Source organism: Triturus cristatus, chromosome 11 (genome assembly GCF_964204655.1).
Source record: "Triturus cristatus chromosome 11, aTriCri1.1, whole genome shotgun sequence".
NCBI lineage: Eukaryota > Metazoa > Chordata > Amphibia > Caudata > Salamandridae > Triturus > Triturus cristatus.
The window spans coordinates 1,166,096,708-1,166,112,577 of record NC_140594.1 but is presented as its reverse complement, the minus strand read 5'-3'; the positions used below and the strand labels follow the sequence as shown (position 1 = coordinate 1,166,112,577).

The window sequence follows — 15,870 nt, the reverse complement described above, 5'->3', positions numbered from 1 at the left end:
TATAACAAGGGGTGCGGAAGGGACGGGAGGCAGAGAAGACCTGGACTGACGAGAGCCTGCTGACCTGGTCGCGGCTCGATCGCTCCCCGAACCGAAGAACGCTACCCGAACTCTGAACCATCTGAGCCCTGCTGACGCTGTCACGGCTCCCCGAACTCTGAACCATCTGAGCCCTGCTGACGCTGTCGCGGCTCCCCGAACTCTGAACCAACTGAGCCCTGATGATGCTGTCGCGGCTCCCCGAACTCTGAACCATCTGAGCCCTGCTGACGCTGTCGCGGCTCCCCGAACTCTGAACCATCTGAGCCCTGCTGACGCCGTGGCGGCTCCCCGAACTCTGAACCATCTGAGCCCTGCTGACGCCGTCACGGCTCCCCGAACTATGACCCTCTGGTGCCTGCTGAGTGACTCGCGGCACTCCCCTCCAAGGGAATCGGCAGAGATTGCCGAGAGAAGCAACATCCCCTCAGCTCGAGGATTGAGAGCTGTGCGCAGGATACTCCGCAGAGACACTGACTCAAAGACTGTCCCACTACCCCCATACCCCCATCACGAGATCGCCGCCGCTTGTGGCACTAATTCTGCACCTGCCTTCCGGATCATAAAGATCCCTTACACCAACGATAAAACCTATTGTCTTACGAAGAACTACTGTGTGGTGTCCCTCTATCAGAAGAGAGTAAGCGCAGCTTGTGCGATCCTAGGTACGAGACCCTTCCAGGAAGGGCCTCCCCGCTCTCGCTCGGCCTAACTCTGGGAACGGTGGGTCTCCGGGTGGTCAGGAACGCCTTCCGCAGCCTCCCCGGGGAACGCCTTCCAACATTTGGTGGCAGGCGACGGGATCCGAGCCAACACCTAGAGATCGTGCAGTAAACGGCTGACGCACTACCAAGAAGAAATGGAAGGAGAAACCTCCCTAGGTGCCGCAGGTACCAACACAAGCGCGACATTCCGAGAGGACCAGTTGGAATCTTATACGCACCGAGAACTGAAACAATTTTGCAAAGACCTTGGAATCGCTACCACCGGACTAAGCACGAAAGAGGGCTTCCAGGGAGCATTAAAAACCTGGGTCGAGGCGGGAGCTCCCCGGACACAAACAGAAGGAGAGCCTCCTAACGACCCACGAAGCACCCCAGGGAGGAACGGCGCCCCGAGGGGGGCCTATCCCCAGAGGAACTAGCGGACCGAGAAAGAGGTCGCAACCACGAACTAGAACTAGCCAAATTAAAAATCGAGGGAGAGCTAAAACTAGCCGAAAAGAAACTGGCGGTAGAACAGTTACGCCTACAAGGAGAACTCGAGGAAAAAAAACGACAAAGAGAACACGAAGAAAGGAAACTCCAACTGGAGCACGAACGTAGCCTGAAAGAGATCGAGCTCAAGGCTAAGAATGCAGAGGCCAGACCCTCGGAAACCCAACCCCTCTCCTCCACCGTGGAACCAAAGGTCCATATCCCCAAGGATGTGGTGAAGGAATACTATAAGAACGACGACATCCAGCAATGGTTCAAGGCCTACGAAGTCGCCATGACCTCCCACCGAGTCCCGCAGAAAGACTGGGGGGCTGGGCTGTGGGGCCGGTTCCTGAGCGAGGGGAGAGATACCCTGCTGGACCTGCCCTCCACGGTGATGAACTCCTACAGTCACATGAAAGAGGCCCAAGTAGCCAGATATGGGCTCACCCCTGAAATGTACCGGCAATGATTTAGAGACTGCAAGAAGATACTCAGTACCACCTGGGTGGAGTACGTGAACTTTTACAGCCGGGCCTTGGACGGGTGGATCAAGGGCAGCAAGGTCTTCACCTTTGAGGAGCTGGTCGACCTAATCGCATGGGAACACTTGTCCGCTAATTGCTTTGTAGAGTTGCGCCAGCACCTACTGGACAGCAAACTCACAGACCCTCGAAAACTGCCCATCGAGGCTGACCGGTGGGGAAACACCCGGGCCTCCCGGGGTCCCGTGGGAGACTACGGTCGCCACAGTCAGGGACCCCCCGCCAGAGGGGCGGAGGGAATCAAGGCCGGCCAAGAGAACTCCCGGGGGGATCCCCACTCAGCCCCCCCAGAGGACAACCTCCAGCTCCACCTCCGGCCAGTACCGGGCCACAGGGGAGGCCGGGGCCCCGAGTGAGGATCACCTGTTTCCGCTGCCAACAGACCGGACACTATGCCAGCGACCCTCAATGTCCCATGTACCAACGACCCGCCACGACAACCCCGCCGGCTCGACAAATGGCCTCCGTAGCCCTGGGGGAAGAAATGGAAGACTCCGAAGAATGGGAACCAGCCGCTATGGCCTTGGTCTCCCTAGGGGACCGAGAGATGGTCCCCGGAACGTCCCTGCCCGCCAACACGAAGAAGTACCGACAGCAGGTGACGGTCAACGGTCACCACGTCGAGGGCCTCCGGGACACGGGGGCGAGCGTCACGGCGGTTCACTGTCACCTGGTCTCCGAAGATCAGATCCTGCCCGGCGCCTTTTGTCCCGTCATATCATCAGACAATTCCGAGAGCCTCTGCCGGATGGCCCTAGTTCCCTTCGAATGGGGGGGAGTCACCGGCGAGTTGAAGGTGGCAGTCCGAACCTCCCAGCCCGTAGACTGCCTCCTGGGCAACGACCTTGAGAATTCCCCGTGGGGACAAGTGGAACGAAGAGCCCATCTCGAGATGATGGGCCTACCCGAATGGGTATGCGCCACCACACGCTCGATGACTCTCAGAGTGCCCTCCTCCGAGGGAGGGGAGGCCATGCCGCTGAACACCGCCACCATCCCCGAGGTCCAGGCTGCGCCACCCGAGCCCAACGACCCCCTTCCGGACGAAGCGACCGTTCCCGACGAGGGGTCCGTGCCTCCCGACCCAGAACCCCTGACCGAGCTCGGGGACCTGCCGGAAATGGCCCAGTGGCACTGCGAAGGAGGCCCCTCCCGAGAAGAATTCTGCCAAGAACAATCCACCTGCCCTTCTCTCATGGGACCCCGACAGCAGGCCGAGGCCCAAGCAGCAGGCGACCGGACCAGCACCCACTGGGTATACTGGGAAAACGGCCTCCTGTACAGCGAACAGAAGTCGGCCGAGTTGGGATCGGCCCGAGTACTGGTGGTACCCCTGCGCTTCCGAAGTCTCCTCCTGGGCCTGGCCCATGATGTACCCCTGGCCGGACACTTAGGCCAAGATAAGACCTACCAGCGACTCGTCACCCACTTCTATTGGCCCAAGATGCGAGCGAATGTGGAGGCCCACTGCAAGTCCTGCCTCACGTGCCAGGCCAGCGGAAAGAGTGGGGGGAAGCGCAAGGCTCCGCTACAACCCTTCCCCGTCGTCAGTACCCCTTTTGAGCGGGTAGGAATCGACATCGTGGGACTGCTGGACCCCAAGACCGCCCAGGGCCACCGGTTCATCCTCGTCCTGGTGGACCATGCCACCCGCTACCCCAAAGCCATCCCCCTCCGCACCGTAACGGCCCCCGTGGTGGGCCTGGCCTTAATGGGGATCTTCTCCCGCGTGGGGTTCCCCCACGAATTCGTGAGTGATCGGGGCACAAACTTTATCTCCAAATACATGAGGTCCCTATGGCAGCAGTGCGGAGTATCGTACAAGTTCACCACCCCGTACCACCCCCAAGGGAATGGCCTGGTCGAGCGCTTTAACAGGACACTGAAAGGAATGATCATGGGCCTCGAAGAACCCCTACGCCGGAGATGGGACGTCCTCCTCCCATGCCTCCTGTTCGCCTACCGGGAGGTTCCACAAAAATCCCTGGGATTCAGCCCATTCGAACTGCTATACGGACACCCCGTCCGGGGACCCCTGAGCCTGGTCAAGGAGGGTTGGGAGACGACTCTCCGGGGGACCCCTCCGGATGTGTTCCGATACATCTTGGCGCTCCGCAACCAGACCCGGAAATTCCGAGAACTCGCAGAGGCGAACCTCGAGGCTAGCCAGGAAGAGATGAAGCGCTGGTATGACCAGAATGCTACACTGGTCGAGTTTCAGCCGGACCAACAAGTCTGGGTCATGGCCCCGGTGAAACCCTGCGCCCTCCAAGATAAATGGACTGGACCCTTCAAGGTGGTCGAGCGGAAGAGCCAAGTCACCTATCTCGTCGATGTGCAGTCCCCACGGAACCCCCTCCGGGTTCTCCACGTGAACCGCCTCAAACCCCACTTTGTGAGGACAGAGTTGAGCTTACTCCTGGCCACCGACGATGGGGCCGAAGAAGACACCGAGCCCCTTCCAGACCCCCTGGGGGCGAAAGAGACCGATGGTTCCGTGGAGGGGGTGAGACTGTCAACCGCCCTCACAGCCCAACAGTCCGACGACTGCCGCCAGCTACTAAGGCAGTTCGCGGACCTCTTCTCCCTAACCCCTGGGGTCACCGACTAGTGTGTCCACGACGTGAACACCGGCGACAGCCCACCAGTGAGACACCGGGCCTACCGGGTCCCTGATTGGGTCCGAACCTGCATCCAGACCGAGGTAGCGAAGATGCTGGCCCTCGGGGTGATTGAACCCTCCGACAGCCCCTGGGCCAGCCCGGTAGTCCTGGTTCCGAAAGCGGCTGCCCCTGGTGTCGCCCCCGAGCTGAGGTTTTGCGTGGACTACCGAGGACTCAATGCGGTCACCCGAGCGGACGCTCACCCTATCCCCCGTGCAGACGAGCTCATTGACCGCCTCGGGGCCGCTTGCTACCTCAGCACCTTCGACCTAACTTGTGGATACTGGCAGATTGCCCTCACCGAGGGAGCCAAGGAGCGCTCCGCCTTCTCCACCCCGGATGGGCACTACCGCTTTAGGGTGATGCCGTTTGGAATAAAGAATGCCCCGGCCACCTTTCAGCGGCTGGTGAACAGGGTCCTGTCCGGACTAGAGAGGTTCAGCGCAGCGTACCTCGACGATATAGCGGTATTCAGCTCCCAATGGCCCGAGCACCTCCAGCACCTCCGACAAGTCCTGCTGGCTCTGCGCCAGGCCGGCCTCACCATCAAAGCCAGCAAATGTCAAATTGGGCAAGGCTCCGTAACATATCTGGGGCACCAGGTGGGAAGTGGACAGGTCGCCCCCCATCCAGCCAAAGATCGACGCCATCTTGTCCTGGGAACCCCCCACGACCCAAACGGAAGTCCGGGCCTTCCTGGGCCTCACCGGTTACTACCGGAGGTTTATTAAGAACTATGGCAGCATCGCAGGCCCCCTCACAGAGCTAACCTCCAAAAGACACCCCAAGAAAGTGCAATGGACTCCCCCATGCCAGAAAGCATTCGACGCCCTAAAAGCCGCTATATGTACTGCTCCGGTGCTTAAAGCCCCCGACTACGCCCAGGAGATTGTGGTCCAGACGGACTCCTCGGAACACGGCATCGGGGCAGTCCTCTCCCAGTTCAACGACAAAGGCATAGATCAGCCCATAGCCTTCATCAGCCGAAGGCTGCTGCCCCGAGAACAGCGGTGGAGCACAATTGAAAGAGAGACCTTCGCAGTAGTCTGGGCCCTCAAAAAGCTACGGCCCTACCTGTTCGGAACACACTTCCGAGTACAAACAGATCACTGACCCTTGCGGTGGTTGATGCAGATGCGAGGGGAAAACCCCAAGCTATTACGCTGGTCCATCTCCCTCCAGGGGATGGATTTCACTATGGAACATCGCCCCGGGACGGACCATGCCAACGCGGACGGCCTGTCCCGATTCTTCCGCTTCAGCGAGGTGAACCCCCAAGTGGATGGGTAGTTCTCCCCGCCTTTCAGCTGGGGGGGGCACGTGTGAGACCGGCCTCGTGGCGTGGGCCCTCCCGACCAGCAAGCCACCCTGCAACCGCACCGATCCTCGATGTCACAGACTTCCGGCCACCAAGGCCCAACATCCCAATGGCCGGCCAGACCCCCAACACCAACAGAGTGAAACCCCCCAAACCAGACCGAGAGGCGCCGACCCTGTCACACCTCTGGTCTCTTCCCTGAGGGAGGTTTTGATCGACCACCAGGCCCCCGGTGAGCGGCCGCCTCGCCTGCTGGGCGTCTGGAGTCCCTCCCGGACCCACCTGAACAGATCAAAGGGCCGAGCGACAGGAAGCTCCGACACACCGCCCCCAGGCGCCCAGACCCCTCTCGGCGAGGACTCCGGACTTCAAAGAGGAGGGGAAGTATAACAAGGGGTGCGGAAGGGACGGGAGGCAGAGAAGACCTGGACTGACGAGAGCCTGCTGACCTGGTCGCGGCTCGATCGCTCCCCGAACCAAAGAACGCTACCCGAACTCTGAACCATCTGAGCCCTGCTGACACTGTCGCGGCTCCCCGAACTCTGAACCATCTGAGCCCTGCTGACGCTGTCGCGGCTCCCCGAACTCTGAACCAACTGAGCCCTGCTGACGCTGTCGCGGCTCCCCGAACTCTGAACCATCTGAGCCCTGCTGACGCTGTCGTGGCTCCCCGAACTCTGAACCATCTGAGCCCTGCTGACGCCGTCGCGGCTCCCCGAACTCTGAACCATCTGAGCCCTGCTGACGCCGTCGCGGCTCCCCGAACTATGACCCTCTGGTGCCTGCTGAGTGACTCGCGGCACTCCCCTCCAAGGGAATCGGCAGAGATTGCCGAGAGAAGCAACATCCCCTCAGCTCGAGGATTGAGAGCTGTGCGCAGGATACTCCGCAGAGACACTGACTCAAATACTGTCCCACTACCCCCATACCCCCATCACGAGATTGCCGACGCTTGTGGCACTAATTCTGCACCTGCCTTCCGGATCATAAAGATCCCTTACACCAACGATAAAACCTATTGTCTTACGAAGAACTACTGTGTGGTGTCCCTCTATCAGAAGAGAGTAAGCTCAGCGTGTGCGATCCTAGGAATGAGACCCTTCCAGGAAGGGCCTCCCCTCTCTCGCTCGGCCTAACTCTGGGAACGGTGGGTCTCCGGGTGGTCAGGGACGCATTCCGCAGCCTCCCCGGGGAACGCCTTCCAACAGTTGGCTAAGACTTAGGGAATGCATCCATAACATAAAAAAGTGCCTAACCAATAAGACAAGAGGCATGTCCAGCAGTTAGTGAGGGAAGGACACCAGTGTGGATTACACACACAGCCTTTTTTTCAGAGCAAGAAGAATGGGTGGGGACGGAGAAGAGGTGGAGGAAGGCACAACAGCTCTTGAAGTGGAAGAGCTCTCTAGACATTCACCAGGGGTGCAGAAACCTAAGGTCATAGGCAAGTTAAATGACAAAAATCCTAATGGGGCTAAGTACCTCAATAACATCTCTAGTAGTAAAATGACAAGGAGCACAAGAGCTTAATGCAGCTAAAGAAGAAGAAGGAAGCTGGACTTCAGTCATTAGGGAGACCCCAAAATGGTCCCAAAGAGATGCTGCAGGAAAGTGTAGAAATAAAACCCCACCTGGGCCACTTTGCATGGAGCGCAGGACCAACATCTGATGCGGAAAGAGAATGCCAGAAATAAACATGTAGTGATGGAGGATTATTCCTCAGGTTCCATCAAAAAAGATAGAAAAGCTAAAATGTCTATAAGTGGCCATCAGTCATCAAAATTGAAAACACAAAGCCAATTAAAACACAGAAAACCAATATAAATACAGACTCAACGCCCACCGTCCCCTAACAAATCTTTTTTTTTTGGATAACCAGCAAAAATACAAAAATAAGAGCTATCTCTTTAAATAAATAGGCCCTGCAGTGCTGCCTGCAGTTGGTTGGCACCCAAGCCATGCAGCCATCTCCTACTGCACTTGCACTGCACCCCCTGCTGTACATGATACGGATCCTGCAAATAACTGAGGAGTTCCATGTCCATATATGGCACGGGTGAAGGTCCAGTACCTTTATAAGATCATGTTATGTTATGTTATATATATTTCTAAAGCTCAGCAGGTACCCAAAGGTGTGCTGGCGCTGGTAACTGTCCACTGAGCAGTGAGCGCTGTAGACAAGTTAACATGTCAAAGAGCCAGGTTTTTAATCCTTTCCTGAATGCCCGGAGGTCGGTGGAAAGGAAGGTCATTCTAGGCCTTTGCAGCACAGGCAGCAAAGCTTCTCCCTCCCCAGCATGTACCTGTGCCTTATAGCATTAAAATGTATGTCATCCCATATAGTCCATACCCTGTTCTAATGACAGCAGGGGGCTGTGTGCAAAGCACCTTTGGACGTAAAACACCCCACAGAAACACAACAACATGCCTGAGGCTGCCAGCACTGAAACATTGATGTGAAACTCCCCTTTCCTTGTGTGAGGTCCAGGCTATGAGCACGGGCCAAGCATGCAGAATGCTCTTCCGGGTCACAGTGAGTAAACACGAGAAAGAGACATCGCCATCATCCTGCTTTCCACTTTATTGACATGTTTTAGTTGGTTTTAACTGTAACTAAATGACATTCTAAGCAAATCGAAGAAATAAGTTAAAAAGATTCTATACTTTAATAACGCTGTATTTTCTGTCATTGTATTTTCTTTCATTCTATGTCTAATGTTGTTCATTAACTTTGTAAATGTTTGATTAATATCACATGGACACATAGTGCATTTGATTTGATTTAATTTCACTATTTCTGGATGTCTCACCATACCATATTTAAAGGGCTATGTATTATAAGACATAAAATACCCTCAAGTAGGCGTAATGGAGATACCGGACACCTACTGAGACTTACATGACCGAATAAAGGCACTCAGCCTACTTCCTCGTGCCTGTGTGATAATGTAACTACTTTGAGGCACGGAAGAAGCTGATGACATACAGGTGGGCACTTTTCACATTTGAATCTACTGTATCAATGAAGAGCTCTGAAGTTTATAATAGCTGCTGTTCTTTTTTTAAGGTTTTTACCTGTCTCAGGTCTGCAGAAGCTGATCACCTTCTCTGGTGCTCCTTTCATGAAGGCCAGGCACTGGTCGCCCCCAACCACCTGTGTGACAACCGACATCCTCTGCAGGCCTGAAGAGAATGGGAACTGGTGCACGATGGCGAGGCCTTCGACAGGAACCTACGGATGAAGCAGAAGATTATGCCATCATGATTGGAAACAGCAAGAATATTCTTCCTTCTATTGTAAGTGGGTGGTGGGACTGGTTAGAAAAGTAGATGTAAAACCCTTGACATTTGAGGACCCAATGGTGCTGGCTGAGGGAAGACACAACTTCTTGGAACCTAGCATCTGAGCAACAGAAGTGGGAGGTGGTCAATGGGCACTGTACGGCCAGGCTGAAGGTAGATGTGATTGGGGAGTGGGATCCTATGTGCACCCAGAGACCAATTCTTGGCCATCATTTTTAACTGGTATTTCAGACCTCTGTTGAACCTGAAATGCAATGGTGGGCCCTCCAAACCATAGAACGTTGAACACGTCAGGATCACCCCAGAAAGGTTCTGCTTTTGACGAGAACAACAACAAGCTGGGCCTGGCTAGCCCTAAGTGAGCTTTTGTATCGATGAACCTTGGGGTGATATCTAGGACAAACATCATACAGAGCCTTGCGTATGAGGCATGTTCTCTTCAATGGATATGTCTCGTTAAGTGTGAGCCACAGTAGAGCCTGTCGAGTATGAGGATGAATTTATTAGGAGTGTAGGAATTTGTACAACTGGCGTGCACAACCTTTTCCAAATATGGGTAGCTGTGCCAAAAGCATAGATAAGTGAGCACTGTTTGGTAGATGGAATCTCTTTCCACTGCCATAAAGGACAAGAGGTCTACTGGTGCTGTTCACTAGCATCCACCCAGGTGGAAACAGACGATCCAGGCTTCCTGGAACCAAGCGCACCGTTCAAGGCTGCCCCACCTACCAACACCTTACATGACCACTCTAGCATTGTGCCAGATGCCCTCTTCTGTGTCTACCAGTGAGAGTGGGAGGATGAAGCCTGACCTCTAGCTGGCAGTGGTGTATGGGGAGGGAAGACATCTCTGCCCCAGGATGCCCCTCAGCAGGGCAACGAGCAGGAAATGGCGGACAGGCAAACTGTGCCCTCCCACAAACCTGCCAAGGAGGTCATTCAGGGCTGTTTTCATTGGCACATTCCATTGTTGAAAGTCCTTAGGCTGCAACCTTTCAATTTTTTAACAACTGTGCATGTGTACTAAAAATTGGGCAAATCCCTATACATTATAAGTGAAAGCAATGGGAGGAAAAATACATTCTTGAAAATTACTTTGAGTTGGGATGTAAGTGAAAGACCCAGACTGAGCAGCACTCCCAAGCTGCAAACCTTTTGTGCTTCAGAGGAGGCATCCTCCTTGGATCTGGTTAGGATGATCAGTGCCTGCATGGCCTTCGTGGCTATTAACAGGAGCTCAGTCTTAGGATCAGAGTCTGTATATTGTTTCCACATCAGACTCCCTTGTCTCCTGCAAGTATGGGATCTATAAAGGCTCTTAGAGCAGGAGAAAGTCACCCACAGCTGAACCGATGCAATGTCTGTGCTGGAAGCGGTGTTTTCTGGTTGGCTGAGACGATGCCCTAGCCAAGCAGAATCTGCCATTTCAGTCAAGGGTGGGTTCTTATACTCACTGTATAACCTGTGCTCACCCTTGGGTACCTTGGCACGGAGCAGTGGCAATGTGTAAAGCCTCGGCACAGCACTCACTCACGATAAACCCCCCTTGCAGTGCACCAGAGACTGCACACAAGATGTATGTAAAAATCATGTGTATTCAACACACGTATACAGTCAATGCAACATAAACATCATGTACTTTTGGGCATAAATCACACTTGGAAATATTACTAACAGTACTACTAGGCCCTCTTGTGTTGTGATAGTATGAAGAATATGCACACAGGGCAATTCCTAATCTAACCCCTCCACACAGCACCCTTATATGGTGCCACAAGCCTTACATCCCAGGCCCACCACAACAGTACTTATAATTCAATCCCGCACAGTTATAGGGGGCAATCTGGGTCGCAACAAAATCATAAACATATTTATTCAAAAAATGAGACCACGTCGTAGCAGCAGCACGGGCCTGGACCACACGGGTTAAACCAGTGTCAATAGTAAGTTGTGTTTTGTATGAAATCAATGTGGAAAAGCACACGGCTGGCTAATGCGATAGAACACTGGCGATACACACACTGTCACTCCCACGCACATACACACTCACTCTGCATCGCTACACGGTGCCAATGATACCAGCCTAGTCTGTACGGAACATTCTAGCACTCATACACACTCGGCACCCTAATGCAGTGCACTAATACTCAGCAAGTCAATGTGTAACACTCAGTAGACCCCGCGACCCAAACTTCCCTCCAACCACCCGGTCACCTTGACTGTCCTATGACCCCAGGTATCACTTAGTCTGGGTTCTCAGGACCAGGTGGAGACAGTAACAAGTATAATTAAGAGTTAGACATAAACAACAGGAGTTTAGCCAACACTCAGGTGACACCCGCAGGTCTCAAAACACAAAGGAGTTATGCAGTCTCATAACCCGATCCCAAACTGTCGGGGAAGCGTTCCTCCAGCCCAGTCAGTCTCTCTCGCTACTACCTGGTGCCACAGTGTCTCTGGGAAGGGCCAGGTGTTGGTCCACTGAGATGAGTGTCAGGAAGGGAGCAGCAATGAATAGGGAATAATGCACAGAAGCCTCTCGGATGCAGAAGGCACCCCGTCAGGCACACATTGATCAGGGTCATACGCAGACAGTCGGGCATAAGGTCTGGTGTGCGTTGGTATCAGTCACATCAGACACTTCAGGTCAAACACATGAAGAGTTGCTGAATCCGTACCTCCCTGGAAATTAGGTACAATGACTGGTGCAGGTTGATATGAGATACACAAGTCACTTCCAGTCATACTCAACAAAGAGTTGCAAATTCCGTACCTCCCTGGAAATCAGGCACAACGTCCAGTGCATGTTGATTTGGGTTACACCTGACCAGTCCGATCAGACAAATAGATGCAAGTTCAGCAGAGGCACATGAGATAGAATGAGGTGCTACTTACTATGGGTACACCCCCACCTCTAAGGGTTGCACCTGGTGAATCAGACACCGTCGCAATGGGCATGCAGTTGCAGTGACACACAAGAAAGATGCAGCACGAATGACAAAAACGGCCACTTGGGGAGTCCTGCTACCGGTGAGTCCGCTCACTACCAACAAGACACTTATGAATGTGGGGGTCCCTGCAGTACAGGAACCAAACACCTCAGATGCGGGGGAGATTTCTGGGGCTCAGCACATGGCAATCCAGTCTCCAGTCACAGTTCTTAGTCCAGTGCACACGCCCAGCTGCACGTTGGGATTCACTAGACGGAGTAGAAACTTGCAAGGACACCGCTCTCCAGATGTCACAGGCAGATGGTGTAAGCCCCTCGTAGAAGATTTTTGATATCCCTGAGATCTCCAGGAGAACAGAAGGCTCACCAATGATCCTTGGAGAGCACCCTTAAAGGTGCCACCCTTCAGCAGGTGTTCCGCCCAGGCCAGCCACTATTTAGACAGTTATCATCCATGTGTACTGCAGATTCCACGCAATCCGGGTTCTCCAGTCCCACGTCCTTACAAGCGTATCTGCTTTACTGAAGTATGGCACCAGCAGTTATACTGAAGTCTGCCTTTAAAATTGGGGGTGGTTCAGGGGTTCCCCTAAAGTTTAGGGCTGTCTGCCATGGGGCCATGGAATGCAGACCTTAACCTTTACTGAAGCCATGACCCGGCTCTGAGAGGCTAATGGCACAAGCTTCCCCACCAATCCATTTCACTCGACCCTCAAATGGCAGAGGTCTGTTGTTCCAGGGCATACCCTTGGTTTATAGCTGCTTTTGGGGAATGCACAGATGTGCTCCCCTGGACTCTGGTATCGACTGGAGCCAGGCCCCAAGGCACACATAGAGTTTTAGAACATAGAAGAGCCAATATTCTATAAGTGGCATTTCTAAGCGAGTAATGCCTAAACCACCTTTACCATTGGAAAGGGTTTCGCACTGGAAATCCATTGATAGGAACAGTTGCAGCCCAAAATAATGTCAAAAACTTCCCCATGTTAGCTCATGGGAAGAGCAAGCCTCATAGTTAGTGAAAACACACTTGAGTGTTACACACTACCTGAGCACACATGCGCTAATGTGCACACAGGCCTGCAATACTAGGCTGGAAACATAGACCACAAAAGTCTGCATTGGTACACTGGACATGAGTTTAGCTATTCTAGGTGCAAGTGCGCACGCACAGGCCTGCGGGAGCAGGCTGGATACGGAGTCCCTAGCACCATCAGTGTGAGTGTGCACACCCAAGCCTGCGAGATCATGCGGGACACGTAACCCCGAGCACCGTAGGTGCCTGTGCACACGCAGAAGCCTGCAAAGGCAAGCTGGACATGGGTTTACCCACTACGGGGGCAAGTGTCCTCACTGAGGCCTCTGATGGCAGGCCAGATATGCAGTCACTAACATCATGGATGCAAGCACTCACACTCAGGGCAGAAACGGCAGGCCTGACCCGGGTCTTGGAACAGCATAGTGGTAGGTATGCATACACTGGCTTGTACGGCAGGCCAGGAACCTAGGCCAAATACCATAGATGAAAGCACCCATAAGCCGGCAACTGCAGGCTGGACAAATATTCAAATGAGCATGAGGGCCAACGTGCACAACCTGGCCTGTAATGGCAGGCTGGGCACACAGTCAACACCCCGTGGGTGCGGCATGTACACACAGGTCTGCGATGGCAGATCGGCCCATGTCTCAGAACATCGTGTCAGTGCCTCTCCCTAAAACCTGTAGGACAAAGCTTGCATCTTCTCACTGTTGTAACAGTGAGGAAGTGCCCCAGGCCCTAAGGCCACACAAGAACATTGGATTTGGATTTGGATTAGGATAGGTATTTATAGAGCGCAAACGTTCGCTCCGGAAGGAGCATCATGGCGCTGACAAACCAATGACCAAATCACAAAGAAGGTAGTGGGGGGCTAGATGGCTGCTTTGGTCCAGTCATCAGAGAGATTAAAAATCCACGTTTTGAGATGTTTCCTAAACGGCTTTTCAAGCGTCTGAAATCTGAGATGCCTTGGCATGCTGTTCCAGGCTCTGATAGCCAGGGAACTAAGTGTTTTACCGCCTTTAGACTTCAGATTGAATTTGGAGGGGGTCATGAGGTTTTCTTGCGAGGATCTGAGAGAGCGGCCCGGTATGTAGTGGGGGAAGCGGCTTGACAAATATGCTGGACCAGATTTGTTGAAGGCTCGGAAAGCTACAATGAGAATTTTAAAGAGTATTCTCTTATGCAAGGGGAGCCAATGTAAGGATTTAAGAGCAGAGGAGATTGAGGATTTGCGTGGGAGTTTAAGGACAAGGCGCGCAGCAGTGTGTAGGACGCCTTGAAGTTTCAATCGGGTGGACTTTTTGGTCCCTGCCAGGAGGCCGTTACAGTAGTCCACTCGAGAGAGTATGAGGGCTACCGCGATGGTCTTTCTGGAGTCGAGCGGGAGGAAGTCAAAGAACTTTCTCAGGGACTTTATGATGCCGAAGCATTTACCTGCTACGGTCGTGGCGTGGGTATCGAAAGAGAGATCGGAATCAAAAATAACTCCGAGGTTTCTGGCTGATGAAACTGTCTGAGGTGGGGCAGCGGAATTATCAGGCCACCACAGGGCGGGGCAAAAAGAAGCGTTCTTACCAATGGGCAGGATCTCGGTTTTATTCGAGTTGCAGCGGAGGTGGTTGGCGTCCATCCATTGAAAGACCGCTGTGAGACAGTGCTTAAGATTGAGTTCGGCCGTGTTTGAATTGTCGTCGATAGGGATGACAAGCTGGGTATCGTCGGTATAAGACGTGACGGTTATGCCGAACGATTCTATGAGGGTAAGCAGAGGGATGAGATATATATTAAAAAGGAGGGGACTCAGAATGGAGCCCTGAGGAACTCCACAAGAGACCATTTTTTCTTTTGAATGGAAGGGACCCAGTGTGACAGTTTGAGACCTGTCGCAGAGGAAAGAACTAATCCAGGCTAGGGCCGAGTTTGTAACGCCGATGTCCTTGAGTCTGTTAAGCACAATGGAGTGAGAAATGGTATCGAATGCTGCCGTGAGGTCAAGAAGGATCAGGATGGCCTTCTTCCTTTGATCTTGGTGGGTTTTAATGGTATCGGTCAGCTCGATCAAGGCGGTTTCGGTAGAATGTTTAGACCGGAAACCGGATTGTTGGGGGTGAAGGAGGTTGTGAGTGTCAAGAAAGGACTTGAGCTCCTTGTGGACTAACTGTTCAGTTATTTTGCCTAGTGCAGGTAATAAGGTGATGGGACGGAGGTTAGTTAGGTCGGAGGGGGGTTTGTTTGCCTTTTTCATGGGAGGTTTAACCCCCCCTTTTTTCCAGGAGAGGGGAACAGAACCAGTTTTGAGGGAGAGGTTGACTATTTCATTAATGATAGGATTGACTTCATCAATGATGATATGGAGGATCTTGGGGGGACAAGGGTCAGAGGGGGAGCCAGATTTGCATGAAAGGATCGCTTCTCTGGTCTGAGTCAAGGTCACCGGGGTAAAGTGGTAGAGACTGTTAGCGATTGGGCGAGGTTGGTTTAGATCCAAGATTGAGTGCACAAGGGGGGAGGGGGGAAGTTTTTATGGATGGAGGAGATTTTTTCATCAAAGTAGTCAGAAATCTTGTCACACAGCTCTTGGGAAGGGGGGATTTCTGGTTGAAGAGCTTTAGGTTTGGTGAAAGATTTTACTATGGAAAAGAGGGTTTTTTGTTTTTGACTGGCCTCTTTAATGGCGTTTACATAGTATGTTCTTTTTGCTGATTTGATTATTGAAAGATAATTTTTCCTCTGCAGGATGTAGTAGTTACGATCATCAGTGTCGTAGGATCTACGCCATTTGCGTTCAGCTTTCCTGCAGAGTAGGTGAGCGGC

At 53.2% G+C, this 15,870-nt stretch overlaps 1 protein-coding gene across 3 annotated transcripts in view; it reads right to left on the bottom strand.

The window, feature by feature from the left end:
- The window catches only part of LOC146788645 (putative cation-transporting ATPase 13A4), a 361,715-nt gene that overhangs the window by 153,443 nt on the left and 192,402 nt on the right, over window positions 1-15,870 (bottom strand). For all 3 annotated transcript variants that reach the window (XM_085635857.1, XM_085635855.1, XM_085635856.1), the window contains exon 16: window positions 8,837-8,993. In XM_085635857.1, the coding sequence (XP_085491983.1) occupies window positions 8,837-8,993 (157 nt within the window). The remainder of the gene's footprint in view (window positions 1-8,836; window positions 8,994-15,870) is intronic.